Source organism: Empidonax traillii, unplaced genomic scaffold (assembly GCF_003031625.1).
Source record: "Empidonax traillii isolate 1590-97213 ecotype Southwest subspecies unplaced genomic scaffold, ASM303162v1 scaffold383:size710549, whole genome shotgun sequence".
In the NCBI taxonomy this organism is placed as follows: domain Eukaryota; kingdom Metazoa; phylum Chordata; class Aves; order Passeriformes; family Tyrannidae; genus Empidonax; species Empidonax traillii.
The window spans coordinates 366887-388203 of record NW_020955576.1 but is presented as its reverse complement, the minus strand read 5'-3'; the positions used below and the strand labels follow the sequence as shown (position 1 = coordinate 388203).

The following is a 21317-nucleotide window of genomic DNA, read 5'->3' as shown; positions in this document are numbered from 1 at the left end:
GGGGTGAGTGAGGGGAAAAGGGGTAAGGGGGGAGCGAGGGGGGGAAAAGGAGTGAATGAGGGACAAAGCGCTGAGTGAGAAGGAAAGGGTTTCTCCCTGCGCGTCGATCCAGACAAACACACAAAATGAAGCTTGGCCGAAGCCCTGGGGAGTGTAACAGCTCCTCAGGACACTGTTTCATCGGGCAACAATAAAAACATCATCATTCTTCTGCCATCCTCCTCCCAAACGCGCCTGTGGGACCCAAACACGCCCTCTGGCACCTTTTGATAAGAAGCGCTGGATGTTTTGCAGCCACCAAGGCCGAGGGCTGTGTGCAGAATATTTTATTGTGTACCAGTTGGCCCAGTCCAGCCCTGGCACTCAGGAAGGTCTGTCCTGGTTTTTGCTGGTCTGGAGTTGATTTTGTCGTTCCGTTGTTCATTTTCAGGGGTTCTGGAAAGGTTTGGAACTGTGCAGAAAACAGGATCTCTGGAAGCTGAGTGCCCTGTGCCGCCACACAGGGGCTGTGCTGCCAGGATGGGTTTGCCTCCCATCTCTGCTCAGTCACTGGCAGCACGTTTCATAGCTATTATAGGTGTATTTATTTTTCTATTATTTTATTTATAAATTATTATTAATGGTCAAAATTCGTAATAATAATTTTGATATAAATTTTATATTTTATATATAATAATTTTATTGTCTAAATTTAATTATAATAAATTATTTTAATGATAATGTTCTGTTAATATATTGATAATAAATTGATATATAGTGTTATTAATAATTAAATTTAAATATATCTATAAATAATATGATTAATAACTTAATAGAAGTTACTTTGTAATTTTAATTATGATATATTATTTTAGTATTATAACATTCTTAACATTATATATATTTGAATTCCTGTGAAGGAAACTGGTCAAAGTTTGCCCCTACATGCAGCAGGATCCTGAATGAAATCGTTCTGTGAAAGAAAATGTGTCATGTAGGAGAAATCTGCATGCAGGTGACCCTTTCTCCACAAATACACAGGGATACCAGGAAATGGGAAGATTCACCTCTTTAAATCAAAGTAATTTCTTTTTTTGTTCATAAGGGGTTGGTTGGTCAGTAATTCTTCCAAAGCTCAGGCCAAAACAAATTATGAAGCGTAACATTTTAAGGATAGCTGGAGGTTCCCTTTGGGTGACAGAGGTTGTTAAGGGGGGGGAAAAAATGCCCCTTGAATCCTTGGTGATGCTACACACAGTTGTGGATGGCAGTTGTGAACTTGATCCCAGGAAATGTGCGAGGAAGGGACCAGGAGGACCCCCAAGAGCAGCAGCCCAGCCCCCTTGGTGGACACAGGGAGGATTTCTCCGCTCGGGGCCCACTGAGGATCATAAATTATGGAGTTGTAAAGGTTGGAAGAGCCCTCCAAGACCATCGAGTCCAACCCTTCCCCAGCAGTGCCAAGGCCACCACTGACCCGTGTCCCCAAGTGCCACATCCACAGGGCTGTTAAATCCCTCCAGGCATTGGAGACTCCACCCCTGCCAGGGCTCGACAGTATTTTTAGTGAAGGAATTTTCCCAACATCCAACCTAAACCTGTCCTGGCACAGCTGGAGGCAGTTCCCTCTCCTCCTGTCCCTGTTCCCTGGGAGCAGAGCCTGAACCCCCCCAGCTCCCCGCTCCTGTCAGGGATTGCAGAGCCAGAAGGTCCCCCCTGAGCCTCCCTTTCTCCAGGCTGAGCCCTCCCAGTTGCTCCCAAACACAGAGCCCTGGGGATTAGGATTTCCCTTCCCCCAGAAATCAACAGGTTTTTAGGACAACCAGACACCTGAAATTTGTGGAGAACATCAACTCGTATTTGCTGAGCCCAGCCCAGCTTTGAGGCCGTCCTGCTGCTCCTCTCCCTCATTGCCTCATCCTCCAGCAGAGCCTGGGGTGGCTTCGTGGATGGGCCACCAAGGAGCACAAATGACACGGCCCCTGAGCTGCGAGGGCACTGGCAGGAGATGTGACACCAGACACAGGGGAAGGAGGGACACGTGAGCTGAGGCTGTTTATTAGAGCTGAGTGCTGAGGGGAGACAGTTCCTAAGGGAGACACAGAGCTGGGGGCAGACTGCAGAACATGGACAAATCCTGCTCCTTGGAAGGCCATCAGGAACGCCAGAACCATCCAGGAGCTCCGGGAATACATTATTTCTGCAGCTTATCTTCTGCTTTGGTACTTGAAATGATCCCCCCTGACCCTGGTGGAGCAGGGGCTGTAAAAGTCCTTCCCCACGGCTGGAAATGGCCCCAGTAAGGAACTTCTGGACATGGTTTTCATACATTCTTCCCTGGGAGGGTGGGCAGGCCCTGGCACAGGTTGCCCAGAGAAGCTGTGGCTGCCCCTGGATCCCTGGAAGTGTCCAAGGCCAGGTCTGGTGTCCACCTGGTCTAGTGGGAGGTGTCCCTGCCACTGGCAGGGGGTGGAACAGGCTGGGCTTTAAGGTCCCTTCCCACCCAAACCATTCTGGGATTGATTCCTGATGCTTCCCATGAGAACAGAGTAAGTCTGGATGCTTTTAAGACACAGAAGCTGACTTCCAGGATTTGGCATGCAGCATTCCCAACCTCTGAATTCAGAGCTAAAATGATACAATTCTGATTTCTGGGAGTGGAATTTAGTTCGATTCTGTGAGTGAGCATTTGTGCTGTAAATAATTCACAGCAATGAGGGGCACTGGGCAAAGCCTTGGAGGGGGACACTAGGATTTTAGTGGAGCTCTTTTTGGGGGAGGGAATGGAGATGCCCCTTCTCTGGCACGTGAGACTCCTGCCCTCAGAGTTGGGTTAAAAAGGAGACAGTGTTATCTTCCCAAACAGGCAGCACTGGAGAGGAGGCAGAAGAGGAATTAAAGCTGACACACAATTAAGAGTACAGCCAGTCTGCCAGTGCTCCTGGAATCCCATGGAAAGCAAATGGAAATCAGGCAGAAGCTATTCCTAGGCTGAATTTGGTGGCAGGGGGGGAAGCAGCAGAAACAGCAAAGGCTTTTGCTAAGAACTAAATTCAAACCCTTCCCAAGAATCCAAATTTAGTGTTGAAGGCTCCCAGTTGCCCATGTGGCAGCTCCCACAGCCCAGCTGCACGTGGGAAAGAAGGAAAAAGAGAACCCAAAAAGGCTTGTGGCAATGAGCTCCCATAAACCTGAGGAGCTGTGTCTGACTCCCAGCACCTCTGGAAAGCCCGGTCTTTGAGGATGAGGCTGCCTTGCCTCGTTGCCATCATTGTCTCCATGCAGGTGACGGTGACAGGGTGCTGAACTCACTCATGGCCAGGGGGCAGCGAGAGGGGAAAGAACTGCAGGAAAGCAGGAGCAGGAATTCTGCTGTCTTGGCCAGTCAGGAGCTGCCAGCTCTATTCCAGAGCCTTCCCAGCGCTGCAGAACCCTGGAAGCAGAGAAGGAGCAGGTGAGCACATGGAGCAGGGTGAATGGAGGTCAGTGGAGCAGGGATGGCCTCACCAGTCACATCACATTACAAGGAACAGGGAGCAGTGAGGCAGGAGCCCCTTTCCCTCCTCCCTCCTCCTCCTCCTCCTCTCAGCAGCAGGAGGACAGGAGGCCTCCACCCCCCAGTGCAGGAGCTGCTGTGGTGCCTCCTGCCCCTTCCATCTAATCAGACAAAACCAAACCACGTCCAGCCCTCTGATCTCCTGGCAGAGTGTCCAACTCCAGCTCTCCCAAAGGTTTTCCTCTCAAAGGATCTTTACACAAAGGAGTAGCTGTGCCTGCCACCCAAGTGCTGCTCCTTGTCAGAGGAATGTTACAGCTCCCAACCACCCACAGCAGGTCAGCCCAGGACACAGGGAGGGACCTTTCATCACCTCCCAAGGGGACTCTCTGCCTCCGAGGGACATTTCTGTCACCACTCGAGCCAACCCCTGCCTGTCACCCCCGGCAAGTTGTTTGTCACCAAGATTCTGGCTCCAACTAAGACCCCCCCCCCCCAGAACCAGCTCCAATTCTGCAAAAAGGTCCCTGCTTCCTACTGAAGGGCCACAGGAAAATCCCAGCGTGGATCTCCCAGGGTTTAAATAATGCCCTTCAGTCAGGGAGCTCTGAGCTCTCACACCCTGCTGGCCCCAGAAAAAGGGCACTGCAAACTCACCTAGAAGAGTTTCTCGTAGCACTTGTCACAGTGGACGATGTCCCGGTGGATGAATATTTTATCCAGAAGATCTCCCATTGCTTTGTGGCAAATTCCACACTGCCAAAGGGAAAACAAGGAAGTTGGACAGCAACCAAAGCCCCACACAGTAATGACAGCAGGGAGGAAACAATCTCTGCCTCGGTTTATAAGGGGGTGAGGGTGTGACTTTTGAGGCTGAACAGCCAAATGGCCCTGGGGAGGCCTTCTCCTCCCACCCTCCCCATCCCTCCTCCCACCCTCCCCATATCCCTCCTCCTCCCACCCTCCCCATCCCTCCTCCCACCCTCCCCATCCCTCCTCCCCCCCTCCCCATCCCCACAGGCTTTGCTGGTAAACTCTGCAAGCTCTGAGGCTTCAGTCAGCCCTTTGCTGGGGCACAGAGGCCACCAAGCAGCAAGTCTGCCCCAGGGACAGGGACAAGAGGGTGTCCTGAGGGTGCTGCTAATGATAAAAAATCCTCCTTGTTGTAATACAGATTTATTTCAGCACCTGAGAAACTTCTGGGGTCACAACCAACACCTGAGGCTTTGTTTGTCCCGACGCCACGCAAGGACTCGGCACACGCGCCGGATCCATCGCCCTGCCAGCCTGAGGATGGAATTTGCCCCAAGATCTTCCCTCCCCCTCCATTCCCAGCAGCTCAGGGAAGCAGCAGAGAGGTTTACCCTGAAGCAGTACTCATGGCAGTGGATGTTCAGGTGCTCTATGATGATCTTGGGGCAGTCTCGGATCTCGCGGCTGCAGTAACTGCACACGGGGTCACTGGACCTGGGGAGGACAGAGGGATGGATTCATCTGCAACACCAGCTGCTTCCAGTCCCAGCACTGGTGCCAGAGGCTTTTACCAACCCCTGTGAGCAACCTGCTCCCACGTGTGTCAAGTGGCAGTACAGAGGGACATGTGCTGTCCCAGGGGGGCAGAGACCACACCAGCAGGGCAGGACTGATCTTGGAATCACAGAGTGGTTTGGGTTGGGAGGGACCTTAAGGCTCATCTCCTTCCACCCCCCTGCCATGGGCAGGGACACCTTCCACAAGCCCAGGTTGCTCCAAGCCCCGTCCAACCTGTCCTTGGACACTTCCAGGGATGGGGCATCACAGCTTCTCTGAGCAACCTGTGCCAGGGCCTCCCCATCCTCATAGCAAAGAACTTCCTCCTAATATCCAATCTAAACCTACTCTCTGTCAGTTTGAAGCCATTCCCTGTGACCTGTTACTCCAGGCCCTTGTAAATAGCCTCTCCATCTTTCTTGCAGGCTCCCTTCTGGTACTGGAAGGCCACAGTTAGGTGACCCCAAAGCTTCTCTTCTCCAGGCTGAACAATCCCAGCCTTTCCTCCCAGCAGAGCGGTCCATCCCTCTGATCACCTTCCTGGCCTCCTCTGGCCCCTCTGACTTCAAGTGAATGTCCTTGTCTTTTCCAAAGATCCCTGCAATGCTGCTGTTTCACCAACCCCCCTTCCCACCCCCCAATATCCTCAAAAAGCAAACCCTTCAGGTCATTTCTGGGTCAGGGTTTGCTGAGCCCCCCAAGGCAGCCCCAACCTGTCCTACCTGTGCAGGGGAGCACTGGCCAGGTAACTGTGGTGGCTGTAGCTGCCTCTGTCCACATCAGTCAGATCCATAAGGCTGCCACTGGAGACGGAGAAAATCCGGGAAGAGAATCTCAGCTGGAATCATTAATCATGAACCCAGGGATCTGGAATATCCCAGCACTTTTCCTTCCCAGAGGGTCAGCACAGGACACAAGGAAGGACATTTCATCACCTTTAATTACGACTCAGCACCTCTAAGGGATACTGGGAACATCCTGGAGGAAGGGAGGGAGCAGGGGGAAGCACTTTCTTTCCCTGCTCCATTGGTCAGTGTGGCCCTTTCCATCAGGGCTGGTTAGGGGCTCAGGCAGCCTGTGATGGGGATCCCACTCCAGGAGCTGGGAAATGCAGCTCAGGAAGGGGCTGAGAAGAACCAAAACCCTGGGCAGTGCAAGTTCCCTCTGCTCTCTCCCTTCTCCAGTATATTCCCAACCCCATGCTCCCACCCCTTGCCAGCCAGGTTATCTCATTAAAACAACAGAAAAGGCAGGATTAGGTGGGCTGGGAGCAGGGAAAAAAAAGAGGGGGAGCATATTTTTCCAACATATTTTCCACTGGCAAAATCCTGCACTGGTGGCTGGACCAGCAAACCTGTGAAATCCTGCCTCCAAAACACTCACCAGCAACACTGCTCTGGATGTTTCCATCTGGCCCCTGGAAACAGGACCTGTTTTCACTGCTCACTGAACTCCCAAATCCCACCCTGTTCTGCAGGAAAAGGCAGGGAGCACATCCCCAGTCTCACCCAGCCGAGTGTTCCCTCCCCGCCTGGCTTTCCCCGATCTTTGGCTTCTCTTGGGCTGCTGACAGCGCCTTTGCGGAGCTCCAGGCCAGGCTGGAGATCTCCAGGCTGTCATCAGCTGCCCCAGGAATGCCAGCACAGCGCTGAGGGAGGATCAGTGCCAGCAGGGAGGCATCAAACTGGAGTTAACTGGTACCACATCACCGGCAGGATGATTTACATGGGGCCAAACCCCGGAGCCAGCCCGGGGCAGCTTCGCTCAGTTACCTTCGAGCAGAACACAAAAGACTGAAGATTTAAGCTTGAAAATGGACTATTTTAACTTTTTTAAACTCATAAATAATTTTTTTTTTGGAGCGAGAACTCCCAATCTCCACATTTTGCTCACCAATTCCCATCGTTTGTTTATGTGTTCAGGTGCCCAGCGAAGCCTCACGGTGGCCAAATACAGCCTAAAAACCTGCAGGGGGGTGCTTGCATCCACCTCAGAGACCAACTCGCTCCAAGGGGAGCTTCCCTGACCGCTGGGAGCGGTGGGACAGCGGGATGAGATCTCACAACGGGATCGCAACTGGTCCTCCCCCAGCAAAACTCTGCTCCCCCAGTCATCCCCTCAGGGTTAATTAACTCAGGAACTGCGAGCGCTCCAGCCCCTGGAGCCGGCTGGGAGGTGAGAGCTGGCAAAGCCACGTGCTGGGCCGCGCACACGTGTGCGTGACACATGTGTGTGACACGTGTGTGCGACACACGAGTGTCCTCCCGGCCACTCCTCGTACCTTCCGTAGCGCGGGGAGGCTGAAAACCCGCCGGTGTTCACGTACTCCTTCACAAAGAGGATCCCTCTCCTAAGGAACCAGAACGGGAAGCATTTGCATGAGAAAAGAGCGGAGCTGCCGAGGGACCACGTGTGTGTGTGCCGGGACAGCGGGACAAGCCGCTGTTGTCCTGGGATAATTCCCGGAGAGCAAGCACTGCGGCTAAAGAACACCTAATGCGCTCCTCTAATTACCCCACCAAAACAAATCAAGTTAATTAGGAAGAATGGGATGCAGAATGTAACCCTTTCATCCGGTTATCCGCCGGTTTTGCCGGGATAAAGTCTTCCCTAGGATTATGCACACAATGAGCACCGAGAGAGCTGGCACGGCGCTGCTTCCCGGGGCTGTTCTGCCTCTGGAACATCCCCGCTGTTTTCAGCCAGCGCTGGTTTGTCTGGGGATGGTTTGGCTCTCTTTGCATATTCATATCCCTGCCTCTCGCCACTCCCGGGGTCAGAATTCCATGCCCCCCGCGTGTGCCCGGGCTGAGCTCTGCCCTGTGCCCCCCAGCTCCGCCTGTCCAGCAACCACGGCACGGACTAATCGGGCTCTCTCTCCACGGGGCATTTTCACTGCTGCCTCAAAGCTACAATTAATTCTCCCTTCTTATACGAGCGAACTAAGCCCTGGCACAGCTGAGGAAAGAAAAGCTCCCTTCCCCCCCCCCCCTTTTTTTTTTTTTTTTAATTGAGAAAAGACACTTTCTGTGTCATAGAAACACGAATCCCAGAATGGTTTGGGTTGGAAAAAATCATCTAAAAGGACCTTAAAACTCATCTTATTCCATCCCATAGGCAGGGACACCTTCCACTAGCTCAGGTTGCTCCAAGCCTTGTCCAACCTGGACTTTTCCAGGGATGGGGCAGCCACAGCTTCTCTGGGAAATCCATTCCAGGACCTCCCCACCCTCTTCCTTCCTTAAGACACTTTCATCTCCAATTCTAATGTGGAATATCGATGGGGAGCTGGGTCTGAGCTATGGAATAACTTTAGATAGAATCCCAGAACTGTTAAGGTTGGAAAAGACCTTTAAGATCACCGAGTCCAACCATCAGCACCACCACGGTCACCACTCACCCACATTCCCAGGTGCCACATCCACATATTTTCTGAACATTTCCAAGGGATGGAGGCTCCACCACTGCCCTGGGCAGCTGTGCCAGGGTTGGGCAGCCCTTTCCATGACGAAATTTTCCCTGATATCCAACCTAAACCTCTGCTGGTGCAACTTGAGGCTGTTCCCACTCATTCTGTCCCTTGTTCCCTGGGAGCAGAGCCTGACCCCTCCCCGGCTCTCCCCTCCTGTCAGGGAGTTGCAGAGCCAGAAGGTCCCCCCTGAGCCTCCTTTTCTCCAGGCTGAGCCCCCCCCAGCTCCCTCAGCTGCTCCTGCTGCTCCAGATCCTTCCCTGGACACCTCCAGCCCCTCCATGTCCTTCTTATGAGAGGCCCAGAACTGCCCCCAGAGCTGGAGATGCCCCAGCAGTGCCAGCAGAGGGATGGGCACTGGGATGTCCCCCCCTCCCAGGATGGTTCTGTGCCCCCCTGGCCCTTTACCCGGCAGTGCTGGAGTCAGGATGGAACCCGGAGAGCCTCTCACTGGAACTGGAGAGGAGCCTGGAGGGAGAGGGAAACTCTGTGAGCCACCAGCTGGCAGGAGAGGAGCTACCACTGCTGCTGGGAGGGCACTTGGATGTTACAGGTGGGACCAAACCAGCTCCTTTTCTGCTTCCCTGGAGAAGGGATTTGGAAAAGTCTCATTTATAGGGCCACGGGAGAAGAGATCAAAGATCTCCCAGGGAGGATGGGCTCCAAGTGAGTCAGGCAGCTCCGGAGGGAAACAGCATGGGATGTGCTGCAGGAGAGGGGAAGCTGGGCCCTGGTGGCCAAAGCCAACATCACTGTCCCCAGCTCAGTCCTTGGAAAAGGTGGCAGAACTATGGAAAACAGCTCAGCCATGAGACCTGTTTGCCTTGCAGGGAGGAGGCTGCTCTTTCCTGGAGCCATTCCAAGGCTATCCAGGGATCCTGTGCCTCCTCTTCACACCCACAACATAGTCCCCAGTCCAGATCCAACACTCAGCCCCACGGTGGCCCCATACACGTGGGTGGGCTGGCACTGCCAGGAGGGACTGCAGGAAGCCCAGGGGAATGGTATTCCATACTGGATAGCTCCTGCCCTGCCAACAGCCCTGTTCTGGGAGCAGTTCAGTCATCTCATCTTTGGCTTTCTGGGGTCACTGGTCTTGCCTCTCAACATCTCTCTTCCCACTGAGCCCTTTTTTCCTGCAGCAGAAGCCAATTCTTGGCCAGGGACCAGCTCTCCCTTCTCCTGCCTCTCTTCTCTGGCATCCCACGTGGTGGGAAACCTCTGGAGATCAGAGATGGATGTATCCCGGACCCTGTGCTGGACAGCTTTTGCTAGGAGTGGTTTAAGAGTAGGTCTGTGCCTCTGGAATGGCTTCCACTCCCTGGAAAGCATTTCTCTCTCTCTCAGCTCTTGGCTTTGCTTCCTGGCTTCTCCTCCCCACCTTTCCTGGAAGTTTCCCTCCCAAGCACCACGACTGCCCATTTACCTGGTGCTGTTATAGTTCAGGCTGTCCATGTAGAAGGGCACTCTGTGGCTTCTCTGGGCCATGGACACGGTGGGATCTCTGGGAATGGACTCATGGCTAGAGGAAGGAAGTGGTGCAGTCTCAGGCTCTGAACGTGCCCTGAGCACGTTGTGGTCCCTGGAATCCCCACCCAGCAGAGCCCACCGTGGCTCTGGCTGTTGATGATCTCAGAGGTCTTTTCCAACCCTAGGGATTCCATGATTCCATGGTGCATTCCCCCTGTGTGTGTGTTCCACACCTGCCACACACCACATTCCACACCCAGGAGAGCAGCCCCCCCAAACCCAACCCCTGAGCGTTAGGACATATCCAATGGATATATCCAAGATTGTTTCCCTCCCACTCCACCCCCTCCACGTGTATCCTGCTGCCAGCCCTGCCCATTTTCCTTTTCCAAGCCAGAAATCCTTAGAGGAATGGCTTTAACCCATGGACACAGCTCAGGCTCCTTCCACAGGGAAAATGAGCCTGTGGCTGATGGTCATGTGAGGGCAGGATTAGATGGGATATTGGGAAGGAATTCCCCTTTGTGAGGGTGGGCAGGCCCTGGCACAGGTTGCCCAGAGAAGCTGTGGCTGCCCCTGGATCCCTGGAAGTGTCCAAGGCCAGGTTGGAGCAACCTGGGATAGTGGAAGGTGTCCCTGCCCATGGCAGGGGTGATGGGACTGGATGAGCTTTAAAGTTTCCAGGCCAAAGCATTCCATGATTCCCTGGTCCTGGGAAATGTTGTCTCCAACCCTCCCATCCGACTTGAGGAGGATCTCAAGGCTCCCAGGAGGCTGTAAATCCCAAGACCTAGAGCTGCCGCTGGTGAGGTAGGAAACGTCTTCCCCAAACCTCCTCATGCTTGTCCCAGGTGCACAAGCCTGTGATTGGGATTCCAGGATGATTTAACACCGTTGCTCCCTCTGGGAACAAAATCCTGTTCTCATCCCTTGACCACACAACCCAGAGCAGAGTTTGTGTCAGACCATTCCAGGCCAGCACCTTTCCCTGTCTCTGCATCTTAAACCTTCCATCCCCAAACCCTCCCTCCCCAAATCCTCACCTCCTGGTGCTCAGCACTTGGCTGTCCACGTAGGCAGGAATCCTGTGGCTGGGAGCTGTCCCAAAGAAGGGCTGGGGGTCCTGGGACAGGGGCACAGGGTGCTGGCTCTCGTGGGCACTGAGAACACTCTCTCTGCAGCTGAAGTCAGACCTGCTGAAGGATTAAAAGCAATTTGACCACAAAGCCAGTGAGCGTCTGTGCTCTGCCCCCCTCACCCAGGGGCTCAGGGTTGGCCAAGGCTGGATCCTGCCTCTTCCTACAGGCAGGAAGGAGAATTTGGGACACCGTTTTGTTAAGAGAAACACAGAATCCCAAAAGAGTTTGGGTTGGGAGGGACTTTAAAAGCTCATCCCATTCCACCAGGGACACCTTCCACTAGCCCAGGTCGCTCCAGCCTGGCCTTGGACACTTGCAGGGATCCAGGGCCTGCCCACCCTCACAGCCAGCAACTCCTTCCCATATTCCTTTGGTGAATATCACTGGATTAGGCAAATTTATGGGGGCCAGGACTTCAGCCAGGTGGGTATCAAGGAGAGGGAATGGCAAAGAACGATGGTTTGGGAGCCACTGATGGCAGAAACAAAGGGATATTCCCACTGTACCTGCCTGCCCCTGGGCCAGGCTCACTGTGCCTCCAGTCCTGGGGACCATCTGTGGTGGGGATGGTTTGATCCTCGTAGCCTGGAGTGATCCTGGAAGGGGAGGAAAGAGCTGTATCAGACCCAGAACCTGAGCCTGTTCCCTGAGGGAAGAAATGCAGGGACACCATGGTTATGGAATCCTAAAATTCCAGAATGGTTTGGGTTGGAAGGGACCTCAAAGATCATCCAGTTCCACCCCCTGCCACGGGCAGGGACACCTCCCACTAGCCCAGGGTGCTCCAAGCCCCGTCCAACCTGGCCTTAGACACTTCCAGGGATCCAGGGGCAGCCCCAGCTTCTCTGAGAAACCCATTCCAGCACCTCCCCACCCTCACAGCCAGGAATTCCTTCCCAATATTCCATCTAACCCTCTGGCACTGGGAAGCCATTCCCTGTGTCCTGTCCCTCCATGCCTTGTCCCCAGTCCCTCTCCAGCTCTCTTGGAGCCCTTTCAGGCACTGGAAGGGGCTCTCAGGTCTCTCTGGAGCCTTCTCTTCTCCAGAGGAACCCCCTCCAGCTGTCCCAGCCTGGCTCCAGAGCAGAGGAGCTCCAGCCCTGGCAGCATCTCCATGGATTCCTCTGGATTCTCTCCAGTATCTCCACATCCTTCTCATGTTCAGCTGCAACAATTCCTGTGTGAAACCCCTGCAGTGCAACCATCAACCATCAACCCCAGGGGGGTGGGAGGGAATGGTGACTCCCCACCTGTCCCGGCACGGCTCGGGCTCGTCGGCACGTGGGGTCTCTGGAGCAGGGATGCTGCTTCCTCCAGGCCCAGAGCTGGACCTGCCAAGACAGGAGACCCTTCAGAGCCTGCAGAAGCACCACTGTGCCCAGAATTCCCGTGGGATGTCGGTGCAGCCTCAAGGGAAGTGCAGCATCCCTCCATGGGAACGTGCCAGGTGGAATCATGGCATCAGATTGGAAAAGCCCTCCAAGATCATCAAGTCCCACCCTCAGCTCAGCCCCACCACCGTGTTCACCACGAACCATGTCCCCAGATCATCCAAAGTTTGGGTCCTCAGCTCCCTCCTCCCAGCCTGGGGACTCCCAAGCTCCAACCACAGCACCCTCAGTCCCTCCTCCAGAACCCCCTGCAGTAAATCCCCCATGTCCTCCTGCCAGGAAAAGCAAACCCCATTATTAATTCCCTTGCCTTCTCTCCGTGAATTCTTCGCTCTGCACGTGGAATGCCATCCCCTTGTCCGTGTCCCTGCTGCCACCAGTGCTGTCCTGGGACCTGGGGAGAGAGAGGAACGCTCTGCTCTACACCCTGAGGTGAAGATGCTGCTCACTGAGACAAGCCCAATTTGACCAAAAGCCTCAACTCTTTCAAATTTAGGGGGAAAAATAAGGACAAAAGCAAAGAAATTTCTTCCTGGGAAGGGTTGTGAAGCACTGGAAGGGGTTTGCCCAGGGCAGTGGTGGAGTCCCCATCCCTGGGAGCGCTCAGAAAATGGGTGGATGTGGCTCTTGAGGCCATGGGTTGGTGACCAGGGTGGTGCTGCTGGTTGATGGTTGCACTTGGTGACCTCAGAGGTTTTTTTCAACCATAACCATTCCATGATTCCGTGAAAAGAGGAGCCTGGGAGAGGATTTTTAAAAGAGGAGCCTGGGAGAAGATTTTTAAAAGAGGAGCCTGGGAGAGGATTTTGTGAGCATGTGCATATGGGGGAAGACACACAAGGAACGAACCCCCATCCTACAGGAAAAGGTAGGGGGGGTTATCCAATTCCTTACCCAACCACGCTGGGCTCATGGGCAGTGGGTTCCTGTGCCCTGGGCAGCTCTGGGTGGGCACCATGGCCAGGAGGTCCCTGGTCCCTCTCAGTGAGGCTGCTTGAGCCTGAAAAACTAAAATAAAGATCCATGATTAAAGCAGTGGAGAAAATCCCTGCTGGGGTGTGGGTGACACCCATTCCCAGGACAGGAGCCATCAGGCCAGAGCTATTCCCAACATCCCAAGAGAGCAGACACCCCAGTCAGCCCAGTCCTTACTCATTCCAGTGGGGCTGGAGCTGTGCTGGGCCCTCAGGACTCGTGGAGCTGCTCCTCTCCTCATATCCCAGGACAGACCTTGACAACCAGAAAGGCCCAGGTCACACCCCTAAAAACTGGCTCTGGAGGATAAACTGGCACTGGAGGATCCTCTGCTCCCCGGGCAGGGCTTGTGCCAATCTGCACCGGGACCTCATTTCCATTACAACACTTGCATTTCCAAATATTCCAGCTGCTTTCCCTCTCTGCTGCCACTCCAGCATCCCTGAAACATTCCACGGGATTATCAGGGAATAAAAAGGCACTGACTGAACCCCACCTAGAGGAGGAAAAATCTGGGGGGTTTGGCTCACGTCATAGGAGATGAAGAGGGATTTAAACCTCAGTTGCCTCCATCTTTGGGACAAAAGCTGGGAGAAGGAGCCTCTTTCCGTGCCTGCCCATTCCAGTTTCCCCTCAATCCTCAGTATTCCTCATAAACTCCCAGAATTCACCCCACTCCTACCTTTTAAAGGAATATTCCACATCCTCTCTGTGCACAGGGGCTCTCTCAGTGGGAGGAAAAGGGACATCAGGCTGCAAGCTGGACCTGTCCAAAAAAAAAAAAAAGGAATTTCCAGCTTGACAGCTTTCCAAAGGCTTCAAGAGGGGGCTTGTATGGAATCACAACACTGCAGTTGTAGCAGCCCAGCAAACAGAAAGGAACTGTCTCAAGAGAACTGATTTTCCTTCAGAAAGCCCCATTTTCACTCTCCCTAATCCAGAAGAAGAGAGGCTGTTGGTGGAACAGGGAATGAGGGACTGCTTTGGGTTGGGAGAGGCCTTAAAGCTCATCCAGTGCCACCCCCTGCCACGGGCAGGGACACCTTCCACCAGCCCAGGTTGCTCCAAGCCCTGTCCTTCCAATCACCTCAGCTCAAGAGCTTTGAAGAGCCAACCCCTGGAGTCAAACCCCAAAATAACAGGTGAGTGAGAAAAGCAGCTCCAGGGAAATCAGTGTTTGCTGACAACAGCAGCAACTCTGTCCTGCCCCTGACAGTGGCAGGGCAGGAAACGCTCCAGAATCCTGTGGGACAGACACCCCTTTGAGATCAGTGCTAAAAGCAATGCTAAAGCTGCTGAATCTGCTCCCAGAATCCCAGGATCACCGGGGTTGGAAAAGCCCTCCAGGATCATCCAGTCCCCCCCCCCTGTGCCCCATCCCCAGGCCTTCCCTGGACACCTCCAGGGCTGGGGACTCCAAACCTCCCTGGGCAGCCCCTTTCCATGAAGGAATCCTTCCAGAATTCCCAGGCTGCTTCTCTGGGAAGAAGTTGTGTAACAGCAAAGAGGAAGACACTGTTCCCGCTGTTTATCCACACGGGATTTCCAATTTCCAGTTGCTTTGTTGCCCAGTGTGGATTCTGCTCCCAACTCTACCCTGGACAAGTTATTTATTCCCACCCCAGCTTCCCTCTGGGAGCAGATCCAGTGCCATCCCCAGGCTCTGATGGTGCAGGGTCAGACCTTCCAACATCCAGGGCAGGAGAGGGCTCGTAGCGATGGAGCAGCTTGTCTGCAGCATCCACAGGCCTGTCCCTGGAATCAGAGCTGGACCTGCAAGAGAGGGAGACTGGTGGGTCCCAGTAGGAAGCTCAGCAAGTTGGAGAGCAGAGCAAGAAGCAAAAAATACCAAACAGGAGATTTTTCCTGTCTCCAATGTAACATCTTTTCTTCCTGCTCAGCTCAAGGAATTTCCTGAAGGGCTGAGCCACAAATCCAACCAATCCCTCCCCGTGTCAGGAAAGCAGCTGGAGGATCTCAGCCCAATTTGAGGGGGTGGGTCAGGCCCACCCCTCTTTAGTGCCCTGACGTTTGTCAGTGCTGGGTCAGGAGAAGACCCTCCTCATGTTAAAATCAAGGAGAAAAGGTGAATTGTACATTTTTTGGACACTTACTTCGGTGGGTAAAACCCATTGCTGGCTTCTGAGCGCTCAGGGAAACTGCAGAGGAGAGACACAACTTCAGGAAAGCAGCTTTGGGGAATGCTGTGCAATGATTTTCCTATGGATCTCATAAAAGAAAGGAGGGAATCCCTAAACTTCCCGGGGCTGTCCATGTCCACAGGGAAAACGGCAACGAACTTGTGGGAATTCAGCGCTCGGGACGTCTCTCAGTCTCCCAGGGGTTCCAGACCCCACTGACCCCCAGTTTTCTGAGAGGGAAGTGTGGGCTGGGCTGGAGCCCAGGAGATCCCCTGGATCTCAGCTTGTTACCTGCCCAGAAACACCCACGGGAAAAGCAGGCCAGGCCCTGGAGCTCAGGTGGTGCTCACACCCCCCATGGACAAGCAGAGGGTGATGCTGGAATTCATTTGGCATCTGGACACAACAGCACTTCTTGGGATCATGGGATCTTTAACCATTTCCTCAAATCTCTCAGAGTCAGGACACAATTCCTCAGCACTGAACCTTTTGCTTTGCCACTTTACAGTTTCCTTTTGGGTTTGGTTGTTGGTTTGTTTTTTTTTTTTTTTAAGGGGTCTCCTGTTGCAAAAGCAAATCAAGAGGTGGAGGTTGGAGGCTGAGAGAGGCATTGAGTGTGAACCTCTCTGTCCTGCTAAACACAGAAACAAACTCCATTCCACAACTGGGTTACCTTAGGGAATAAACCCGGATTTTTTTTTTTGTATTACAGAAAGTTAAAAGGAACAAAATACCCCCCAATTCGATTGAAGAGGCCAGTGTTTTCTTTATTCCCTCCCTTAAATGAAATTTAGAGAAACTGCTGCCAGTTCTGCAGAGCCCACATTGAATGTGTTTTTCCACCAGCAAATATCCAGTCAGAGATTCCAGACAGCTCCAGAGCAGCAGTTGCTGATTTGCACAACATCTCACGGGGACTTTACCTTCCATTGGTGGAAACCACGGTGGCTCTGTGGGTCTCATCCCACGGGAAGGGCTCAGGCTTTTCCTTCAGAGCTTTGTCACTAGAAAAGGGGAAATGCCAGTGAAAACGTGCCCTGTCAGCATTTCTATTGGATCATTCCAGGATAATGTGCTGGTGTTTAGTTGGGAGGAGCCCAAAATGGGGTTAAATCTGTGTATCAGGATAGGAGGGTCAACCATCTGAGCACAGAGGGCCTGACTGCAACTTATGGAGCGTGGAATGGTTTGGCTTGGGAGGACCTTAAAGCACATCTTGCTCCAACCCCTGCCATGGGCAGGGACACCTCCCACTAGACCAGGGTGCTCCAATCCCCCTCTAACCTGGCCTTGGACACTTCCAGGGATCCAGGGGCAGCCACAGCTTCTCTGGGAAATCCAGTCCAGCCCCTCCCCACCCTCCCAGCCAGCAATTCCTTCCCAATATCCCATCTAACCCTCTGGCACTGGGAAGCCATTCCCTGTGTCCTGTCCCTCCATTCCTTGTCCCCAGTCTCTCTCCAGCTCTCCTGGAGCCCCTTTAGGCCCTGGAAAGGGGTCTCAGGTCTCTCTGGAGCCTTCTCTTCTCCAGGGCTCCCCCAGCCTGACCCTATTCCCACCTTTCCCTCTCCAGCCCCGTCCTGCTGTGTGTCCATGTCCTCCCTTCCCTGCCAAGTCCTCCCTCTGCAGTTGGAGGTGGTTTCAGTAATAAGGCATCCACAATTCCCCTGGGAGCCTGGCTCCAGTCAGGAGCAGCTCTGTGCCCCCAGTGACCCCAGGCAGGCACAAAGAGGGCCTTGTGGTGGGGCTGCTCCTGCAGGGACACCCAGGGACACGTCTGTGGCTCTCAGCTCAATGCCCACGACAGCAGCCCGGCCTCCACCTTTCCTGGAGCGCTCCAGACTTTGCTCCAGCCTGGGATGGCACTCTGGGGACGTTTCCAGCTGGGCTGTCCCTGCTGGAGGTGCAGAGTGAGCTGTGATGAACTGTGTGTGCTGCACAGAGTCCTCTGGTGACCTCTCCCAGCTCCTGGAGCACCACAGGGGCAGCTCTGCCTGCTCCACTCCGGACCAGCCCCAAACCCAGAGGGCTCACCCTGGGACAAAGGGAGCCCTGCCAAAATGGGGGGTATCCCGAAACCACAGAATCCCAGACTGGGATGGGTTGGGAGGGACCTTAAAGCCCATCCTGTTCCATCCCATGGGCAGGGACACCTTCCACCAGTCCAAGTTGCTCCAAGCCTTGGCCACCCCTGGCCTTTGGACAATTCCAGGGATAGGGAGCCAACAGTCTCCAGCCTCTCTGGAATTCTCCTGAGTGCATTGCACAGCACCAAGGAGAGGCAGATCCCTCACTCTCAGGAGGGCCAGAACCTGCCCTCAGCTTCCAATTCCCTGTGTCACCTGTCCTTTAGGAACCTCCTCCAGCCTTTAAATTCCCAACCAGTTCCTTGTTCCTCAGGTTTTCCTCCACACAACAGAGCCTTCCACACTCTCCCACCCCCTCCAGATTTCCTACAGAGGTCCAGACCCCACATCAGCACGAGCCACCAGCCACTGAGGGTCAACACATCCCTTGCAGGTAGAAAAACTCCCCAGGGAACGGCAACTGGAGCAGGACAATAAAACTTAAATGCATGAACAAGAGTGTTGAGGGATGGAGGCAGGGAGCAGGATCCTGCAGGGAGCTGAAGGAAGGGTGGAGAACACTGGCAAGCTGCAGCTCAGCCAGCAGATGATGCTCTTGGAATGCAGCCCAGGCTGGAGGGGTCCCGTCTCCGGGACACCAGGAGCAGGTGGATGCTATTCCTGAGCAAAGCCCTCGTGCTGAGCAGCACAGAGCAGCCCCTCCCCGCTCCTTACCCGTCCCCACGCTGTGCCACGGCTTCCCAGGAGGATTTCCCGTTCAGGACCTGGCTGTCCTCCCCATTCCTGCAAGGGAAACAGCAGGCACAGTGAGGGAGGGGGATGAGGGGCAGGGACTGAGGGTAAGTAAGAGCAGATTCAAAGAGCTGCAGCTTTGGGCTCATTTCCTCAGCACAGAGAACCAGGAGATGCCCAAGCCGTGGGAATGTTTCCTCCCGGATTGCTGATGCTTTTGGGAAGTGTTCCCCTCCTCAGTTCCCTCTGCTGCTGTGTCCTGGATGTGTCTCCAGGAAAAACCCCCTCCCCAAGCAGAGCCAAACGTCCCTTTCCACCCTCAGGGGACCCACCTGATCCCAGCAGGAGGGGAGCTTCTCCCTGGGGATTCCCTCAAGGAGGGGGATGTTTGGCTCCTACCCTCCGTTGTGGGGCTGCAAGAGAAAGGAAAGAACAAAGATGTCACTCCTGAGCCAGGCAGCTCCCACTGCAGCTGCCCAAAAGTGTCCTGCTCCAAGAGTCCCTTCTGGGAACGGGCAAAGTTTTCCTTTCACGTCCTGAGCTTTTCTATCGGGAGGTCGCAAAATCCTCGGAGGGCACGACGTGGATTTTAGACATAAAACCTTTTTAAAGCAGCTCTCTGCATGTAGGAAAAGGTCTCCCGTGTTCAAGGCTGACAGATTTGGGTCATTTCCCCTCCCAGAGGGGAACTCCCCAACCTACAGCCCCCGAAATTATCCCAGAAATCCCGGCTGTGCTGCACTTACCTGGAGGGAGAGGCTGCTGCTGCCTTTGGCTCATCCCAGGAAGATCCAGGGGTGTTTTTTCTTAGCCCATTAGCACTGACAAAAACCCCAAACAACAAAGCATTAAAGACAAGTGATTTCTAGGAGCTTTTTCCCCCCGTGGGGGTCCTGCTTTCTGACCCACAGCTCTTGTGTCTCTTTGGGCAAGACCTCCCCAGGGTGTCCATGTGCCACTGCTGGGACTCACACCTGCCTTTCTGCTCAAATACCCTGGAAAAAAAAAAAACCTGTAAAACCGAATAAGATCAGTTTTACAAACTGATTTTTCCCCTTTACCAAAACTGCAGCTCTTCCTATGCCCAACCCGTGCCTTTGCACAACAAAACCCTCCACAAAATGCACAGATTAAAGCTCAAAATTCCCCAAAACTGAGTGATGTGAGAGAGGGAGGGAAACTGCTTCCCAGCCTTGCCTCAGCCCCCCAGCCTGTGCCAGCTGCTCCTGCCCAGTGTGGGCTGAGGGGGGTGGCCCTGCCGCCCCCCAGGTCTGGCATTCCGTGGCAGGAACATTCCAGGTTGTCCATTGGCCCTGGGAGAGGGACTGAGGCCAACACCTGCCCTCAAAGCCAAGATCAGAGACGATGAACCTCCCATAGTCCCCCCTCTGCTCACCCCCATCCCAGCAGAATAATTAAATCTCAGGTCTGAGAGAGCAGAGCTGGCTCAGGGGGTGGGAATACCAGGATATGGAGTATTTGGGATGCAGGTGAGGTGGGGGGGGGGGCAGTTCACACAGCCAAGCTGGGCAGGAAGGGAAAACCTTTGCTGGCTCAGGGCTGGGGGAGGGTTGCTCTGACTCCTCCTGGGATTGTCTTCCCTCAAGCTCCTGGTGGAGACAGGACTAAGGGGGCTGGGGAGGGAGATCAGGGAAGGGGCTCAGTGCCAGGTTCTGCTCCTTTGACTCCCTGAGAGGCCTTAACGTGGCAGTGAGATGTTAAAGTTGGCACCCAGGGCCCTTTGCCACCCCCAGGGCCGTCGCTTGGCACTTTGTGACACCGCCCTGCCCCTTTGGCTGCCCCAAGAGAGCTGAGGCCATGATTCCCTTTGGATTCCCTCCTCAGGAAAGGCCAATCAGGATTTCAGAATCATGGGATCACAGAATGCTTTGGGTTGATGGAGACCCTTCAGCACCTCATCCCACCCCCTGCCACGGGCAGGGACATCTCCCACTGGCCCAGGTTGCTCCAACCTGGCCACCCCAGGGATGGGGCAGCCACAGCTTCTCTGGGAAGCCTCCTTTGCAAACCCTCCATCTCTGGTCGTGCTCAGGCAGCTGCTGCCTTGCAGGTGAATGCAGTTATCCCCGAACCAGTGTGCCCTGGCACCCCTGGAACCCAGGCTGAGCAAATACCTGCTGTCATCCGGGGAGAACCGGCGGGAACCCGGCACGCTTGGGCTCCTCCTCTGCTGTCCTTCCTCCTCTTCTATCTCAACTCTTTCCACGGGGAAAAAGAGAGACAAATACCACAGTTTTCCCACTTTCCCTAGCTCCTGCAGGCAGCGTGCTCCCGTTTTCCCTGGAGCTGGGTTTGCCCTGTTCCTCCCAGGACAGGTTGTTCCTGCTCCTCCCGCTGAGCTGAACGGAGCCAGGGCAGTAACAATTTTACAAACAGCATCATCTGAGGGCTCGAATTCCAGAGAGAGGCATTTCCCTACTCCACTGACAGCTTTGGAAGTGGAATGCCTGAAGAGCATTCCCTGGCTGGCCAGAGTCAGATTCCCTGGAAGCAGAAAGTCTCTCCGTGGCTCACATTGCCCTTAACCAGAAGCACCATCAGAGTGGTTTTCCCAGTGTTTATCTCACAAACCCCATGTGATCCAACCCCAAGCCTGCTTTTTAAGGGAATTGTCCTTCCTCTGCTTTGAAACACCCGGGGATCTGCTCTCCCAGCATTTATCAGTAGCCTGGAATATCCACATGAGCCACCCCAGCAGCGCTTCCCGAGGCTCCACGACCTACCTCTTGGCAAACAAGGGAGGGAATTCCTGTGTTGGGCTGCTGTGAAGGAAGGATTGAGGCAAGAGTTAGAAGTTTGGAGGGAAAAACACACCGTGGGCAGGGGCTGAGCCCCCCAAAATCCCTGACCCAGCACTGCCCCAGGGGGTGCAGGGTCCCGTCACCCC

At 54.2% G+C, this 21317-nt stretch overlaps 1 protein-coding gene across 1 annotated transcript in view; it reads right to left on the bottom strand.

Annotated features, from left to right (window-relative positions):
- Positions 1-3390: 3390 nt before the first annotated feature.
- The window catches only part of ZNF185 (zinc finger protein 185 with LIM domain), a 33780-nt gene continuing 15853 nt past the window's right edge, over positions 3391-21317 (bottom strand). Inside the window, 22 exon segments of the mRNA XM_027893174.1 lie at positions 3391-3412; positions 4133-4231; positions 4840-4942; positions 5728-5808; positions 7287-7355; positions 8883-8942; positions 9901-10038; positions 10952-11140; positions 11590-11679; positions 12334-12414; positions 12785-12868; positions 13369-13482; positions 13627-13704; positions 14132-14215; positions 15133-15222; positions 15564-15608; positions 16514-16594; positions 18392-18460; positions 18742-18822; positions 19156-19230; positions 20545-20628; positions 21154-21192. Of these exon segments, the coding sequence (XP_027748975.1) occupies positions 4133-4231; positions 4840-4942; positions 5728-5808; positions 7287-7355; positions 8883-8942; positions 9901-10038; positions 10952-11140; positions 11590-11679; positions 12334-12414; positions 12785-12868; positions 13369-13482; positions 13627-13704; positions 14132-14215; positions 15133-15222; positions 15564-15608; positions 16514-16594; positions 18392-18460; positions 18742-18822; positions 19156-19230; positions 20545-20628; positions 21154-21192 (1834 nt within the window). The 3' untranslated portion in view covers positions 3391-3412.